We start from the raw sequence: 15896 nt of genomic DNA, 5'->3' as shown, positions 1-15896 counted from the left end.
AGATCTGGTGACCTTGCTTAATAAAGTAGGGTTTGGCAAGCACAGACACAAGCAGCAGAACTTTCACCGTGTGTAGGCAGACATTATGTTGCTGAAATGTAAGCCAGAGCGGTCCTGTTATGAAACGGAATGGCACCCCAGATCATCACTCTTGGTTGCCAAGCCACATGGTGGGTGACCATCAGGTTAGTATCCCAACACAGTCTGGGGCGTCTCCAGAGACTCCTTCACTAATCATCGGAGCCCAGTTCAATGCGGGTCTCATCACTAAAGACAATTCTTCTTCAGTCAATGAGATTCCAGCCCGATTGTGTTAGGCACCACTGCAAATGGGCTTTCTGATGTACAGAGGTCCATGGTAGTTGACCTTTCTGCGAGTCGCCTATTAATGGTCCTTGTTGTCACTGGAACATTATTCCCACGTCGGATCAATGATGATAATGAATCCACAGCTCTGAGTGCCTCTCTGATGATTTTATCAATATTCACATTCTGTCGGCTCTCTAGGTCGACCACCGCTTCAGTGATGGTTTTTTACCCATTCCTGCCAATATCATAGAATAGTGGCATTGCTCATACTGAAATTTCGAGCAATTAGCCGATTACTCCAACCAGCTTCTTTGAGTTTGTCAAATGTTGACATCTGCGTATATTGTTCACTTGTCTCTCTGAGAGACATAGTTACTGTGCAACAGAGTACGTGGAATGAAATTTGCAGACTTTACGCCCCGGTATCGACATGTCCCCTGTTCACTATTCATGCCAGCAAGCCGATGAAATTATGCTACAGCATCACACTTTAATCCCTCGGATGTCAAAGCTTACAATTTTGCATTTTCCATCAATAACTGTATGAATATCAAATACTAACACACTGACATAACTCCTTCGTGGTGCATCATTTTATTTTTGTTAGATTGTAGTCATCTGGACTGGCATGACATTGTTGCAACAATTTCAATTGTTCCTCATTCACAGTCTCTTTGAATGGGCACAAGTACCTGTAGCAGCGATCTTTTCCACATTCAAAATGTCGTACAAGATGTTGAAAACTGATCCACAACATCGTCACGCTTTCTACTATCACTTCATTTGTGATGAATCGCTCTTCAAGCACCAGTGCCATTTGTTCTCGTGCAACACCTGGTTTCTTCACAGAGAGATGGTCTGCCACTTTGTTCTTCATCATTCAGACTTGTTTTATCACACTGGAAGTGGCATGTGCAACTGAACCACTCAGTCATATTACACTAGGCTACTGCTAATCTGGCAGTTCCTTTCAGATTTTTAACCGGCTTTGTGAAAGTGCCAGATTATTAAGAATGTCTTACATTTAGTGTGAGTGCACAGGGATTATGCTTTACTAAATCCAAAGATACATTCATTTTCACTAATGACTAACATTTTATCGGGTGAGCTTTTATGTCCACGATTCTTCTAACACCTGGCGACCATCCTTGACTGATCTTAGCTATTCAAAATTGCAAAAAAGAAATTCACAAAATACGAAAAACACTAGAAAAATGAACAGAGGAGCACAAAGGAAACTTTTGAAGAGAGGAAATGGCTATATCAGCTACAGTCGGACACATGTTGCAGAGAAGAAAATACAAGATTCTTTTTGATAATGTGTAGGTTCTGGCAGCCATGAGTGGATGTTGCAGTAAATTGTAATGAGAGATGATAAAGGTTACTACATACAACAATAACTTTAATCAGAAAGAGGCAGTGTAAACTTTGCGGTTCTTGGTTATGAAGAAACAGTGTTCCAGTAATAATCTTCTACATTGGAAATGTTTACAACTGTAAATGGCCAAATTGCATTCAAAAATTGAAAAAGATAAATAATACAAAAAGTAACAAATTACTTCAAGTCCCTGCATCAAGATGCACAGCAACAGATATTTATTTCAGTCAGTAGCAAGCCATGGTGTTAACCGAGCGAATATCCCTGTCATCTCTTGAAGACGTTATCCACAGTAGTATAAATTTTTTTACACAAACAAATGTGGGACAGCCACATAACAGTCAGGATAGTTTTAATAAATTTAAGAACTCTCATAATATGTACAGTTTAAAGAAATTTCATTAATTTTTGTCCACCTTCAAGTTCAATCATGTTTCGGAAGACAAGACATCCCGTCAAAATGAATCGATGCACTACAGATATTATAAACCACATGAAGGTAAAAATATCACAGTAGTAACAATGAAATGTTTCAGCTTACTTTTCTTGTCAAAACCTTTAAAAATAATTAAGATAGGTAATGAATTAAGAATTTCTGTAAATACAAATATTTTAGACAATTGAAAATCAACCGTTGATCAGCAGTTAATTTGTTGATAATACAAATATTTCTACTGTTTCACCTTCTTGTATAGGAACAATAATACCTGCTACTACCTTGCAATACACAACAAACTATTGTAGCAGCACAAAGACAGCTGCAAATCATTTACCATTAAAAGTATGCAAAGACATGTCTCCTTTCAAGAGGTTGAAACAATTTATGACATTAGTCTCCAAGCCAGAGAGTTAGCTGGAATTGTCCACGATGAAGCATAAGAAACTGAAATTTTCAGTACCTACAAATGGTAGCATAATGGGGAGGGAGGACATGGCTGTAAGAGACGAATAAGTTATGAAAGGGGGAAAGGAGGAGGAGCAACTCAGGAGGAGGGGGAGAGCGTCACACTTATATACTTTCCCTTGGAGCTGTAAAAAAATATCAAGCCGTTGAATGGTAAAGGTTTTATACACCAATGAGGAACTTCAGAGAATGAAAAAACTCAAGGGGGAAAAAAAAAGTTTTGGAAAAATCTGCGATGTGCAGCAACATTTACGCTGCACATTTTCATATTTGCCCTCAGGGTGTCACACCTAGTGATACGTGGCTGGCGACCACGAGGCCCCGAGCTGAGTCCTGGCATTCCTTCCACTTACTTATGCCAGGCTCCTCACTTTTATCTTTCCTATCTGGCCACCCTCGGCCAGCTCTTGTTCTTTTCTGACCCTGACGCTATTAGGTTTCGAGGGCTAGGGGTCTTTCATTTTCCAACCTATACTTCTCATGCAGCGTCTGACCCGGAGCGGGCGGCTGCAAAAGGTGTCTGTATCCCATGTTAGGGGCGGCCTCCAGAACTGCGGAAGGCAACGGAATACCACCGCAGATTATCTTCCCTGCATAATGCAGTCTCCATTTTATGCACAAAAAATGGCTTCCTCTCGTGTTAAATCAGTGTCCGGAGGTAAAATAGTCCCCCATTTGGATCTGGGGGGGGGGGGGGGGGGGGGGGCAACTTGAAAGGAGGCAAAAAATCAAAACGAGAATTGGTACCTGGAATGTCAGAACTCTGCTACAAGCAGGAAAACTAGAAAACCTTAAAAGAGAGATGGAAAAGAATCATACGGTCCTCGTAGGAGTTGCTGAGGTAAGATGGAATGGACACGGAGAGTTGCAGTCAGATAAATATGTATTCTACTACTCAGGAGGTGAAGTAAAAGGAATTAATGGAGTAGGAATGATTATGACAAAGGAATTGGCTAAATGTGTGGAATATGTAGACTATGCAAATGACCGGGTTATTGGTGTAAGGCTGAAAGGAGCACAAAAAGATTTACTGATTGTCCAGGTGTATATGCCAACTTCAGAACATGATGACCAAATTGTAGACGAAACGTACAATGTAATAGAGAGAATAATGGACGAAAATAAAAAATGCTGCAAAATAGTAATGGGAGACTGGAACGCCATTGTGGGAGAAGGGAAAGAGGGAGACATAGTAGGCAGTCATGGTCTTGGAAAGAGAAATGACAGAGGTGAATGGTTAATTGACATCTGCAGGGAAAGGCAGCTGATAGCGGCAAACACATGGTTCAAGAACCATAAGAGGAGGCTCTACACTTGTAAATCACCAGGGGATAAATATAGAAACCAAATCGATTTTATACTGGTAGAAGAAAGATACAGGAATGGAATCAAGAAGGTGCACACATTACCAGGTGCAGATATTAATAGTGACCACACCTTACTTATGGCAGAAATAGAAATAAGAATGAAAAAACTGAAAAAGGCGACAATGGTGAAGAAGTGGGATCTAGAGAAGATAAAGTCCAACAAAGAACAAATTACAGAAATGCTGTCTCGGGACTTTCTAAACACATTACAAGACAAAGAAGCACCTGATAATGCCAACGAGTACTGGAATATGCTGAAAGAAGGAATCATTAAAGCAGGACAGCAAAATATAGGATATGTAAAAGGGAAAAGGTCAAAAAAACCATGGGTCACACAAGAAATGATTTCCAAGATGGAGGATAGAAGAAAATTGAAAAACAAGAACACTGAAGATGCAAGAAAGATATACCGAAGGTTAAATAACGAACTGCGAAGAGAAACAGAGCAGGCTAGGAAAAAATGGCTAAAAGAGGAATGTGATGAAATTGAAGAACTGGACATGAAGGGAAGATACGACTTACTATACAACAGAGTAAAGACTATGACATGGGAACAAAACAGAGCAGGAAGTGCTACTACGGAAATTTTGAGTAAAGACGAGGAGGTAGTGTACAAAGATCGTGACAATGTCCTCCAGAGATGGGAAGAATATATAAAAGAGCTATATGACACAAATAGCAAACCAGAAACTCTGGAACTTGAATCACACAACAGTGTAAGTGATGAAGAGAAAGGACCGACCATCATAATGGAAGAAGTAAAGTCTGCCATTGCTGCAATGAAAAATGGCAAAGCAGTAGGTACAGATACAATACCGGGAGAAATACTAAAATGCTTGAACCACAATGGAATAAGAGAAATATTGAGGTTATGTAATAAAATATATGACAGTGGTGAATGGCCTGAGGACTTTGTGACAACAGTAATGATTCCATTACCGAAAAAACAAGGAACCAAGAAATGCAGCGAGCACAGGACAATCAGCCTCATTTCACATGCAGCCAAAGTGATGTTAAGAATAATTAATAAAAGACTTGAAAAAGTAATAGAGGAGAATCTCGGCGAGGAGCAGTTTGGCTTTAGACGGAATACGGGCACCAGAGATGCAATAGGGCTCCTACGAATCTTGGGAGAAAGGTTTATTGAAAAAGGAAGAGACCTATATATGTGCTTCATCAATTTAGAAAAGGCATTTGACAATGTGGTTTGGGACAAGCTGGCGACTATTATGAGGGAAAAGAGAGTGGACTGGAAAACCAGAAGACTTATAAACTCATTGTACCTTAATCAAAAAGTTTCAGTTAAAGTGAGAGGAGAAAGTACAAACTGGATAAGACTAGGTAAAGGAGTAAGACAAGGATGCTGTTTATCACCTACTCTTTTCAACCTGTACTTGGAAAATATGATTGACCAATGCTCATTAGATGACAAAGGAGTAGAAATTGGAGGAAGAAGAGTAGGGTGCTTGAGATTTGCTGATGACATGGTCCTTCTAGCCACAGGGGAAAAAGAATTACAGGATTTGGTGGACACCATTGCAACTAACGGAAAAAAATATGGAATGAAAATTAACACAAATAAAACAAAATTATTGGCAATAGGAGGAAATAAGGAAATAAAAATTGTGCTGAATGGAGAAACACTAGAACAGGTGCAAAATTTTAAGTATCTTGGAAGCAGGATAGACACAGACTGGAAGTGCACCACAGGAATTAAAACAAGGATAGCAATGGCAAAAGAGGCGTTTTATAAGAAAAGGAGAATCTTCTGCAGCGGTCTGGACAGAGAACTCAGAAAGAGACTCATAAAATGTCTTGTATGGAGTGTTCTTCTATATGGTGCTGAAACATGGACTATGAGGAAAAAAGACAGAGAAAGCCTGGAGGCTTTTGAGATCTGGACATGGCGGAAGATGGAAAGAATAAGTTGGATGGACAGAGTAAAAAATGAAGAGGTACTGAGAAGAGTGGGAGAGAAAAGGCAGTTACTAGATGTAATAAAGAGAAGAAAAAGAAATTGGATTGGGCATATATTAAGAAAGAATGACGGACTGATAAAAATAGTTTTAGAAGGTTATGTAGAAGGGAAAAGGAAGCGAGGAAGGAAGAGATTCCAGATACTGGATGACATGATGGACGGTACAACATACAGCAGCCTTAAGAAGGAAGCAATGTATCGCAGAAAATGGAGAGGCAAAGGACCTGCTAATATACCAGATAACTGATGATGATGATTACGAAAGTATAGATTCAAAACACCACATTAGTTTCTGAAGCACTGAAACCCACATTGAAATGTGCTTTTGTAAGCAAAAGCTAATTATAGCTCATGTCACGTGATCTCACCAGCCATTGATAGCAGAAATTCAGAGCATAGGATACATGACATCGTCAGCCAATAGCAATATCACTGTTAACTAGTGTGAATACACAAATAGGAAAAGTTAATGGCTTAAATTAATGTACATAGTGTAGCTACAAGAAAAGTTAAGTTATCAAATATAATAATATTGGTCTTGAAGATTTATAAGCTACAAGGAAAAAACTAAGCTTTCACATATAATGTTAGTCTTTTTTGCATGTGTTACACTTTCAGATACATCACACAAATGTGCCAGTAAAATTTTAAATAATGACATAATCTCTGGTCTTCTGGGCTTGAAATTCTTCTAAGTGTCTTAGCCCTCAGTGTGTTAAGTGCAAAATGAGAGTCAAACACTCTGTGATTTAAGAAATTCATAGTACATTCACACAAGTAACATAACTCATCTTGCGTAAAAGGAAATTTTCATTGAAACTAATGCTTCTCAAAACACCATTCGCAATATTTCCCTGTAACCTGTTAGAAATAGCTTCATTTCAGCAGTTGCCAGTGTGTGCTAGAAAACAGGTGTTACTGTGCCTGGGCAGCTATGATGACTTAGGAAGCCTGTATGTTCATATGAATATAGTAGTAAGAGATCTTACATGACGTCATAAAAGAAATAGGATATTCCAAGAACATGGGAATTTCGTAAAACATACTAATGCACAATTCAGCTTAAAGTACACATAAATATGTCCAGATTCGCAATGGTGTAGGCCTCAACCTGATATTAAGATTTTTAGTGAGGTTTTCAGGATGCAAATTTTCTTGGAGTACCAGTACTGTATAATATCATGTTTGGTTCTTTAGTGTGGCCTAATGCCGTATCTGCCAGAAGATGAAAACATGCACTTGAAATTCAGCAAACAGCTGAAACTAGCCAACAGTCTGGAATGAAACACTTCATTTCATGTAAATTGACTGACTCAGTGGAAAAAATTAATAAAAGCCAAATTTCTTTAGCAAACCTACAAATATAACTTCATTGTTCTGCAAGGTGATTAATGCTTGACACGGAAGTAAAATAAAATCAGAAAACTGAAACTGATAACATATGTTAGCCTTCCGTAATTATGTGAATGTATTTTAATTCACTTGATAGCTCGCAACCACAGAAATCCGTTTTCTTTTTCATTTGATGTGAGAAGTGTAAATGAAGAGGAAACAGCAAAATCACTAAACATAAACACAACATACACAAGGACTAACCCCCTCCCTACTACAACTCTGACTGCTATGCACATGCGTGAATCTGGCAGCTTGGGTGCACCAGAAAAATTTTGCCGCCTAGCATCTGGTTGCTTGTTGCTACTGCTGATACAGATAACAGTCACACTTCAAGTAGCCAGAACCAGGATAAGGTATTGCCCATATGCAACTCAACTGCTTTTGCGCGTGAGCCCACTCACAACTGCTCAAACGAACTTAATGTATACAGTTCTGACATCACGCTCGACGGCAACAGTTTATTGTTATGAAGTATTCCATAGTCTTCATCCTAAGGCCTTTGACACATTTTACTGTTTATCAGTTCTTACTAGTCAAAATTTAAAAAAATTAAACTGAAGACTAAAACAATGAAAAATTCCCGGAATTCTAAAAGATTTCCAGGTTTCTCCCGGTTTTCCCCTGGATGAAATAATTCCCGTGTTTTTCTTGGATTTCTGGGTTGTCCCAGAGCGTATAGACCCTGTGTAATTATGCCTTTGATATAAACCCACATACATTTGCAGAAACGCAGCTGGCGCAAAATTTTTTTTAGCAGTTTATGTCCGTTTCATCTCACTTGAAGATAAACGCACATGAACTTAAACGTCAGTTAGGTATAATTTTATACTCTTATCCGTTTCATTAATACGTTTTGATTTTTACACTTCCTCCATTTCAGGACGAGCTTTCCAAATAATTCATTGATGTGTTATATATTGATAATGGGACCAATTTACTTGCCACTTCAACCACAGTGAGTACTGAAATTTCTCTTCCTTCATTTAGCTATTAATTTAATCTATTCATACTACAGGTGCTAGCCCACAGGAACCAGTGTCATCCAGCAATCAACTTCATATCAAACCTGAATCAGCTCTTTTGTCATATTTACCCAATTATAAGATAAGGTTTTCCCCAAATTCTTCATCTGAAAAATACAGGGTCATCTTACATTCGCAGATTAACTATTACTGCTGAAGTCAATGTTTTTACATTGTGTAATCAATTAATGTAGAGGTTCTATTACATTTACAAATGAAGCTCCGGCAACTAAGATCACATGCAGGTTTATTTTGAACAATTCAGAAAGGCTGAGTTGTCACACGAAACTGCTGACACTGGCATTTGTACTCCTGCCATTGGTGCAATCCCAGGCAATGTCTAATTTGAGTATGGTTTGTTTTACTGAACTATTATTTGATATATTTAATTCTTTCTTTCTCAAGCATTTGGTTGTTCTTTCTTTAACTTTGTGAGAGATGAGCGAGCACTGCAACCAACTGTTGTTCATCTGTTGCATAACAGACTGACCGCTATTTACCGAGGACAAGTTACAAGAGACTGCATCGAGGTGGTTATAATCTATTCTAAGCTCCTTGGGCTGTATAGATGCTGCTCTTTAGAATTACTGTTAACTGTTTTTCTGCTTTGATTGGAGTAAGTTATCACAAACATAACATTAACTTTAATATAATATCTTATATATAGGCAAAAGAAAGAAAATGGCTGTTTTCATAATAGCAATAAAAAAGATCACAACTAAATCTTTTTGTGAGTTAACTGCCTTTTCATCAGCAGTCGGAACTGAAATGACTTTGGGTAAATATTCAAAAATAGTAGACATTTCTGCAAGAGATGATAAAAGTTTACATAGGGTCAAGGAGTGCAGAGTAACATGTTGTCAATGCTTGCTGTGATGTATGATAGAAACAGAAAGGGATGTCAGAGCTGCTGGCTTTTCGCCACCAATTAGAGAGCAGTGGGCAGGTTACATGTTTTAGTCTATTTTTCATTGCAGTTTCAGATTAATTTTGTCGTCCTTATATTTTACAGTAATGATGCCAACAAATGTGAGTGAGTACTATAACAAACATCCTAAAAAAATTACACTACCTGGCAAAAAAAACCAACAAAGCTACAACTGAAACATGGTTTACTTCTCACAGCAAAATCATATTTAATAATGGAAACTGAACCTGCAATATAAATGTAAAACACAGTCACAGGAAAAAGTTATGTAACAAAGAATAATAACCAAAAAGAAACTTTTAACTTACCTGTGTGAATCCGTCTATGATTCTGAAGGTATGAGGAGGCACGGAAGCTTTTCCCACAAAATTCACACTTGTAATTTTTCTCGCCAGTATGAATACGTCTATGCACAATGAGAGAGTATTTTCGGGCAAAGTCTTTCCCACAGTATTCACACTGGTAATTCTTTTCTTCCGAATGTATTGATATGCAATGGTACTTCAAATCACCCCACTGTCGAAAGTGACGACCGCAGTATTCACACTTGTAAGGCTTATCACCCGAATGCAGCCGCATATGTACCTACATAAACAAGATGAACTGAATGTAAAAATATTAAAAGTCCATTGTTGCCAAATATTCCAGACTTTCTAAATTAAAAATTTTTGAAAATCAAATGGTCATGAACACACTCCCAAGTCAACCTATCATGTTTGTATTTTGAACACCCCCTAAAAATTTTAGTGTGCAACTTGAGCAGACTACTATTCCTTAAGTACTTGGAAGTATACATACCAAGAAACTGATACAAATAGGTGACTGGAACACATGCAGCAAAAGTGTCAGCAAACAGTATGCCTTAAATGGTAATCAGCTAGATATATATTGATACTATGATTGCTTAAAATACATCTTGTAAAGGCTTCAATAATGTAACTTATTATTATCTAAAATATACTTTAGGATTCAGACCTAAGTAATGCATCTCACAAATAGACTCTCTTTGTACATGAAGCATATCCAAAAAGCAGGCAATGCTGGCGAAACTAAGTCACAAGAATGCAGCGCCATTATTTATTATCTACAAAATGGATGGCAGAAGACTATGGTTTGATTCATTAGTCATCTGTCTGGTTCAGTACAGCCTACAACAATTTTCTTTCACATGTCACTCTTTTTATCTCAGAGTTGCACTTGCACCCTATTATTTGTTGGATGTATTCAAATCTTTGTCTTTCCCTATTGTTTTTACCCTCCACCGCTCCCACTAATACCATGGAAGTTACTCCTTGATGTCTTAACACATGTCCTACCTCTCCATCCCTTCTTGCTGTCACTTCTTGTCGGTGTTTTCCATATTTTCTTTCCTTCAATGATTCTGCAAGGAACCTCCTCATTCCTTATCTTATCAGTCCAGCTAATTTTCAACATCCTTCTGTAGCACCATGCCTCAAACACATTGATTCTCATTCTTTTTCTGGTTTTCTCACTGTCCTTGATACACTTCCATGCAATTCTGTGTTTCCAACCTACATTCTCAGAAATTTATTCCTCATTTTAAGGCGAATGTTTGACATAGGCTGACTTCTGGGCAGAAATGCTCTCTTTGCCTGTGCTAGTCTGCTTTTTACGTCCTTGTCGCTTCATCTACCATGTGTTATTTTACTTCCTTAACTTCATCTACCCCCCCCCCCCCCCCCCCCCCTCCTCCATGAACCGTGGACCTTGCTGTTAGTGGGGAGGCTTGTGTGCCTCAACGATACAGATAGCCGTACCGTAGGTGCAACCACAATGGAGGGCTATCTGTTGAGAGGCCAGACAAACATGTGGTTCCTGAAGAGGGGCAGCAGCCTTTTCAGTAGTTGCAGGGGCAACAGTCTGGATGATTGACTGATCTGGCCATGTAACACTAACCAAAACAGCCTTGCTGTTGTGGTACTGCGAACGGCTGAAAGCAAGGGGAAACTACAGCCATAATTTTTCCCGAGGGCATGGAGCTTTACTGTATGATTAAATGATGATGGCGTCGTCTTGGGTAAAATATTCCGGAGGTAAAATAGTCCCCCATTCGGATCTCCGGGTGGGGATTACTCACGAGGACGTCGTTATCAGGAGAAAGAAAACTGGCGTTCTATGGATCGGAGCGTGGAATCTCAGATCCCTTAATCAGGCAGGTAGGTTAGAAAATGATGAGGGCTAGTGGAAATCCTTGTGTAACAGAAGAGATACTGAATTTAATTGATGAAAGGAGAAAATACAAAACTGCAGTAAATGAGGCAGGCAAAAAGGAATACAATCATCCCAAAAATGAGATCGACAGGAAGTGCAAAATGGCTAAGCAGGGATGGCTAGAGAACAAATGTAAGGATGTAGAGGCTTATCTCATGAGGGGTAAGATAGATACTGCCTTCAGGAAAATTAAAGAGACCTTTGGAGAAAAGAGAACCACTTGCATGGATATCAACAGTTCAGATGGAAAACCAGTTCTAAGCAAATAAGGGAAAGCAGAAAGGTGGAAGGAGTATATAGAGGGTCTATACAAGGGCGATGTTCTTGAGGACAATATTATGGAAATGGAAGACGAGGTAGATGAAGATGAAATTGGAGATATGATACTGCGTGAAGAGTTTGACAGAGCACTGAAGAGACCTAAGTCGAAACAAGGCCCCGGGAGTAGACAACATTCCATTAGAACTACTGACAGCCTTAGGAGAGCCAGTCCTGACAAAAGTCTACCAACTGGTGAGCAAAATGTATGAGACAGGCGAAATTCCCTCCGACTTCAAGAAGAATATAATAATTCCAATCCCAGAGAAAGCAGGAGTTGACAGATGTGAAAATTACCGAACTATCAGTTTAATAAGTCACAGCTGCAAAATACTAACACACATTCTTTACAGACAAATGGAAAAACTGGTAGAAGCCGACCTCGGCGAAAATCAGTTTGGATTCTGTAGAAATGTTGGAACATGTGAGGCGATACTGACCTTATGACTTATCTTAGAAGAAAGATTAAGGAAAGTCAAACCTACGTTTCTAGCATTTGTAGACTTAGAGAAAGCTTTTGACAATGTTGACTGGAATACTCTCTTTCAAATTCTGAAGGTGGCAGGGGTAAAATACAGGGGCCAAAAGGCTATTTACAATTTGTACAGAAAGCAGATGGCAGTTATAAGAGTTGAGGGGCATGAAAGGGAAGCAGTGGTTGGGAAGGGAGTGAGACAGGGTTGTAGCCTCTCCCCGATGCTATTCAATCTGTATATTGGGCAAGCAGTAAAGGAAACAAAAGAAAAGGTCGGAGTAGGTATTAAAATCCATGGAGAAGAAATAAAAACTTTGAGGTTCGCCGATGACATTGTAATTCTGTCAGAGACAGCAAAGAACTTGGAAGAGCAGTTGAACGGAATGGACAGTGTCTTGAAAGGAGGGTATAAGATGAACATCAACAAAAGCAAAACTAGGATAATGGAATGTAGTCGAATTAAGTCGGGTGATGCTGAGGGAATTAGATTAGGAAATGAGACACTTACAGTAGTAAAGGAGTTTTGCTATTTGGGGAGCAAAATAACTGATGATGGTCGAAGTAGAGAGGATATAAAGTGTAGACTGGCAATGGCAAGGAAAGCATTTCTGAAGAATAGAAATTTGTTAGTACGGAGTGTAGCCATGTATGGAAGTGAAACATGGGCGATAAATAGTTTAAACAAGAAGAGAATAGAAGCTTTCGAAATGTGGTACTACAGAAGAATGCTGAAGATTAGATGGGTAGATCACATAACTAATGAGGAGGTATTGAATAAAATTGGGGAGAAGAGGAGTTTGTGGCACAACTTGCCTAGAAGAAGGGATCGGTTGGTAGGACATGTTCTGAGGCATCAAGGGATCACCAATTTAGTACTGGAGGGCAGCGTGGAGAGTAAAAATCGTAGAGGGAGACCAAGAGATGAATACACTAAGCAGATTCAGAAGGATGTAGGATGCAGTAGGTACTGGGAGATGAAGAAGCTTGCACAGGATAGAGTAGCATGGGGAGCTGCATCAAACCAGTCTCAGGACTGAAGACCACAACAACAACAACAACAACAACAACAACTTCATCTACTTCACAGTCACCAATTTTGATGCAAAGGTTATTGCTAAGCTCTTTTCTGCTGCAACTCATTACTTTTGTCTTTGGTTTACTCTCAATCCACATTATGTATTCATTGGAGTGTTCGTTCCTTTCAATGGGTTCTGCAATTCTCTCCCCCCTTTCACTAAGGGTAGCAATGCCATCAGAAAATATTAACACTGATATCATTCATTCTCTATTTAAATCTCATTCCTGAACATATCTTTTATTTTCATCATGTATGGAGTAAACAATACAGGTGAAAAGACTGCTTCAGTGTCTTATGTCCTTTTCTAATTTGAACACTTCGTTCTTGATCTTCCATTATTATTGGTCCCTCTTGGTTCTTCTACGTGTTATACACTACTGGCCATTAAAATTCCTACACCACGAAGATGACGTGCTACAGATACAAAATTTAACCAACAGGAAGAAGATGCTGTGATATGCAAATGATTAGCTTTTCAGAGCATTCACACAAGGGTGGCGCCGGTGGCGACACCTACAACGTGCTGACATGAGGAAAGTTTCCAACCGATTTCTCAAACGCAAACAACAGTAGACCGGCGTTGCCAGGTGAAACGTTGTTGTGATGCCTCGTGTGAGGAGGAGAAATGCGTACCATCACGTTTCTGACTTTGATAAAGGTCGGATTGTAGCCTATCGCGATTGCGGTTTATCGTATCGCGACACTGCTACTCGCGTTGGTCGAGATCCAATGACTGTTAGCAGAATATGGAATCGGTGGGTTCAGGAGGGTAATACGGAACGCCATGCTGGATCCCAACGGCCTTGTATCACTAGCAGTCGTAGCAGTCGAGATGACAGGCATCTTATCCGCATGGCTGTAACGGATCGTGCAGCCACGTCTCAATCCCTGAGTCAACAGATGGGGACGTTTGCAAGACAACAACAATCTGCACAAAAATTTCGATGACATTTGCAGCAGTACGGACTATCAGCTCAGAGACCGTGGCTGCGGTTACCCTTGACGCTGCATCACAGACAGAAGCGCCTGCGATGGTGTACTCAACGACGAACCTGGGTGCACGAATGGCAAAACGTCGTTTTTTTTTCGGATGAATCCAGGTTCTGTTTACAGCATCATAATGGTCGCATCTGTGTTTGGTGACATCGCAGTGAACGCATATTGGAAGCGTGTATTCGTCATCACCATACTGGCGTATCACCCGGCGTGATGGTATGGGGTGCTATTGGTTATACGTCTCGGTCACCTCTTGTTCGCATTGATGGCACTTTGAACAGTGGACATTACATTTCAGATGCAATACGACCCGTGGCTCTACCCTTCATTCGATCCCTGCAAAACCCTACATTTCAGCAGGATAGTGCACGACCGCATGTTGCAGGTCCTGTACAGGCCTTTCTAGATACAGAAAATGTTCGACTGCTGCCCTGGCCAGCACATTCTCCACATCTCTCACCAATTGAAAACATCTGGTCAATGGTGGCCGAGCAACTGGCTCATCACAACAAGCCAGTCACTACTCTTGATGAACTGTGGTATCGTGTTGAAGCTGCATGGGCAGCTGTACCTGTACACGCCATCCAAGCTCTGTTTGACTCAATGCCCAGGCGTATGAAGGCCGTTATTACGGCCAGAGGTGGTTGTTCTGGGTACTGATTTATCAGGATCTATGCACCCAAATTGCATGAAAATGTAATCACATGTCAGTTCCAGTATAATATATTTGTCCAATACCCATTTATCATCTGCATTTCTTCTTGGTGTAGCAATTTTAATGGCCAGTAGTGTATATTACCAATCTTTTCCTATAGCTTACTCCAATTGTTCTCAAAATTTCGAATATCTTGCACCATTTTACATTGTCAAATACTTTTTCAAAGTCAACAAATCCTATAAATTTGTCCTGATTTTTCTTAGGTCTCGCTTCCATTATCAGGCATAATGTCAGAACAAGCTCCCTCATTCCTTTATCTTTCGTAAAGCCAAACTGTCATATAACAGATTCTCAATTTTCTTATCCATTCATCTTTACATTATTCTTGTCAGCATCTAGGATGCATGAGCTACTAAGCTGAATGTGCCATAATTCTCACTAGTATCTGACTTTACTGTATTCGGAATTATGTAGATCATACTCTCCCAGAAGTCTGACGGTATTTCTCCAGTCTCATAATTCTACATACCAACTTGAACGATATTTTGGGTGCCACTTCTCTCAGTTATTTTAGAAATTCAAAAGGAATGTTATCTATTCCTCCTGGCTTGTTTGACTGCAAGTCTTCCAACACCCTGTTAAACTTTGACTCAACTGAAGTCCTATGTCTTCCATATTGACTTCCAGTTCCCCCCCCCCCTCCCCCCCCCCTTGTCCTCAGGCAAATCGTCCTCTTCAGAGAGGTCTTCAATGTTCTCTTTCCACCGACCTGCTCTCTCATCTGCATTTAACAGTGGTATTCCCATTGCACTATTAACATTGCTGCCCTTTCTTTTAATTTCACCAATAATTGTTTTA

The 15896-nt window shown here is 39.7% G+C and overlaps 1 protein-coding gene across 1 annotated transcript in view; it reads right to left on the bottom strand.

Annotated features, from left to right (window-relative positions):
- Positions 1-15896, bottom strand: part of LOC124621764 (zinc finger protein 354B-like) — a 145156-nt gene that overhangs the window by 32617 nt on the left and 96643 nt on the right. The window contains exon 7 of the mRNA XM_047147178.1: positions 9590-9866. Within this exon, the coding sequence (XP_047003134.1) occupies positions 9590-9866 (277 nt within the window). The remainder of the gene's footprint in view (positions 1-9589; positions 9867-15896) is intronic.

This window comes from Schistocerca americana, chromosome 7 (assembly GCF_021461395.2).
Source record: "Schistocerca americana isolate TAMUIC-IGC-003095 chromosome 7, iqSchAmer2.1, whole genome shotgun sequence".
Taxonomy (NCBI): Eukaryota; Metazoa; Arthropoda; class Insecta; order Orthoptera; family Acrididae; genus Schistocerca; species Schistocerca americana.
The sequence above is the reverse complement of the archived record's forward strand: the minus strand, read 5'-3'. Positions and strand labels throughout refer to the sequence as shown.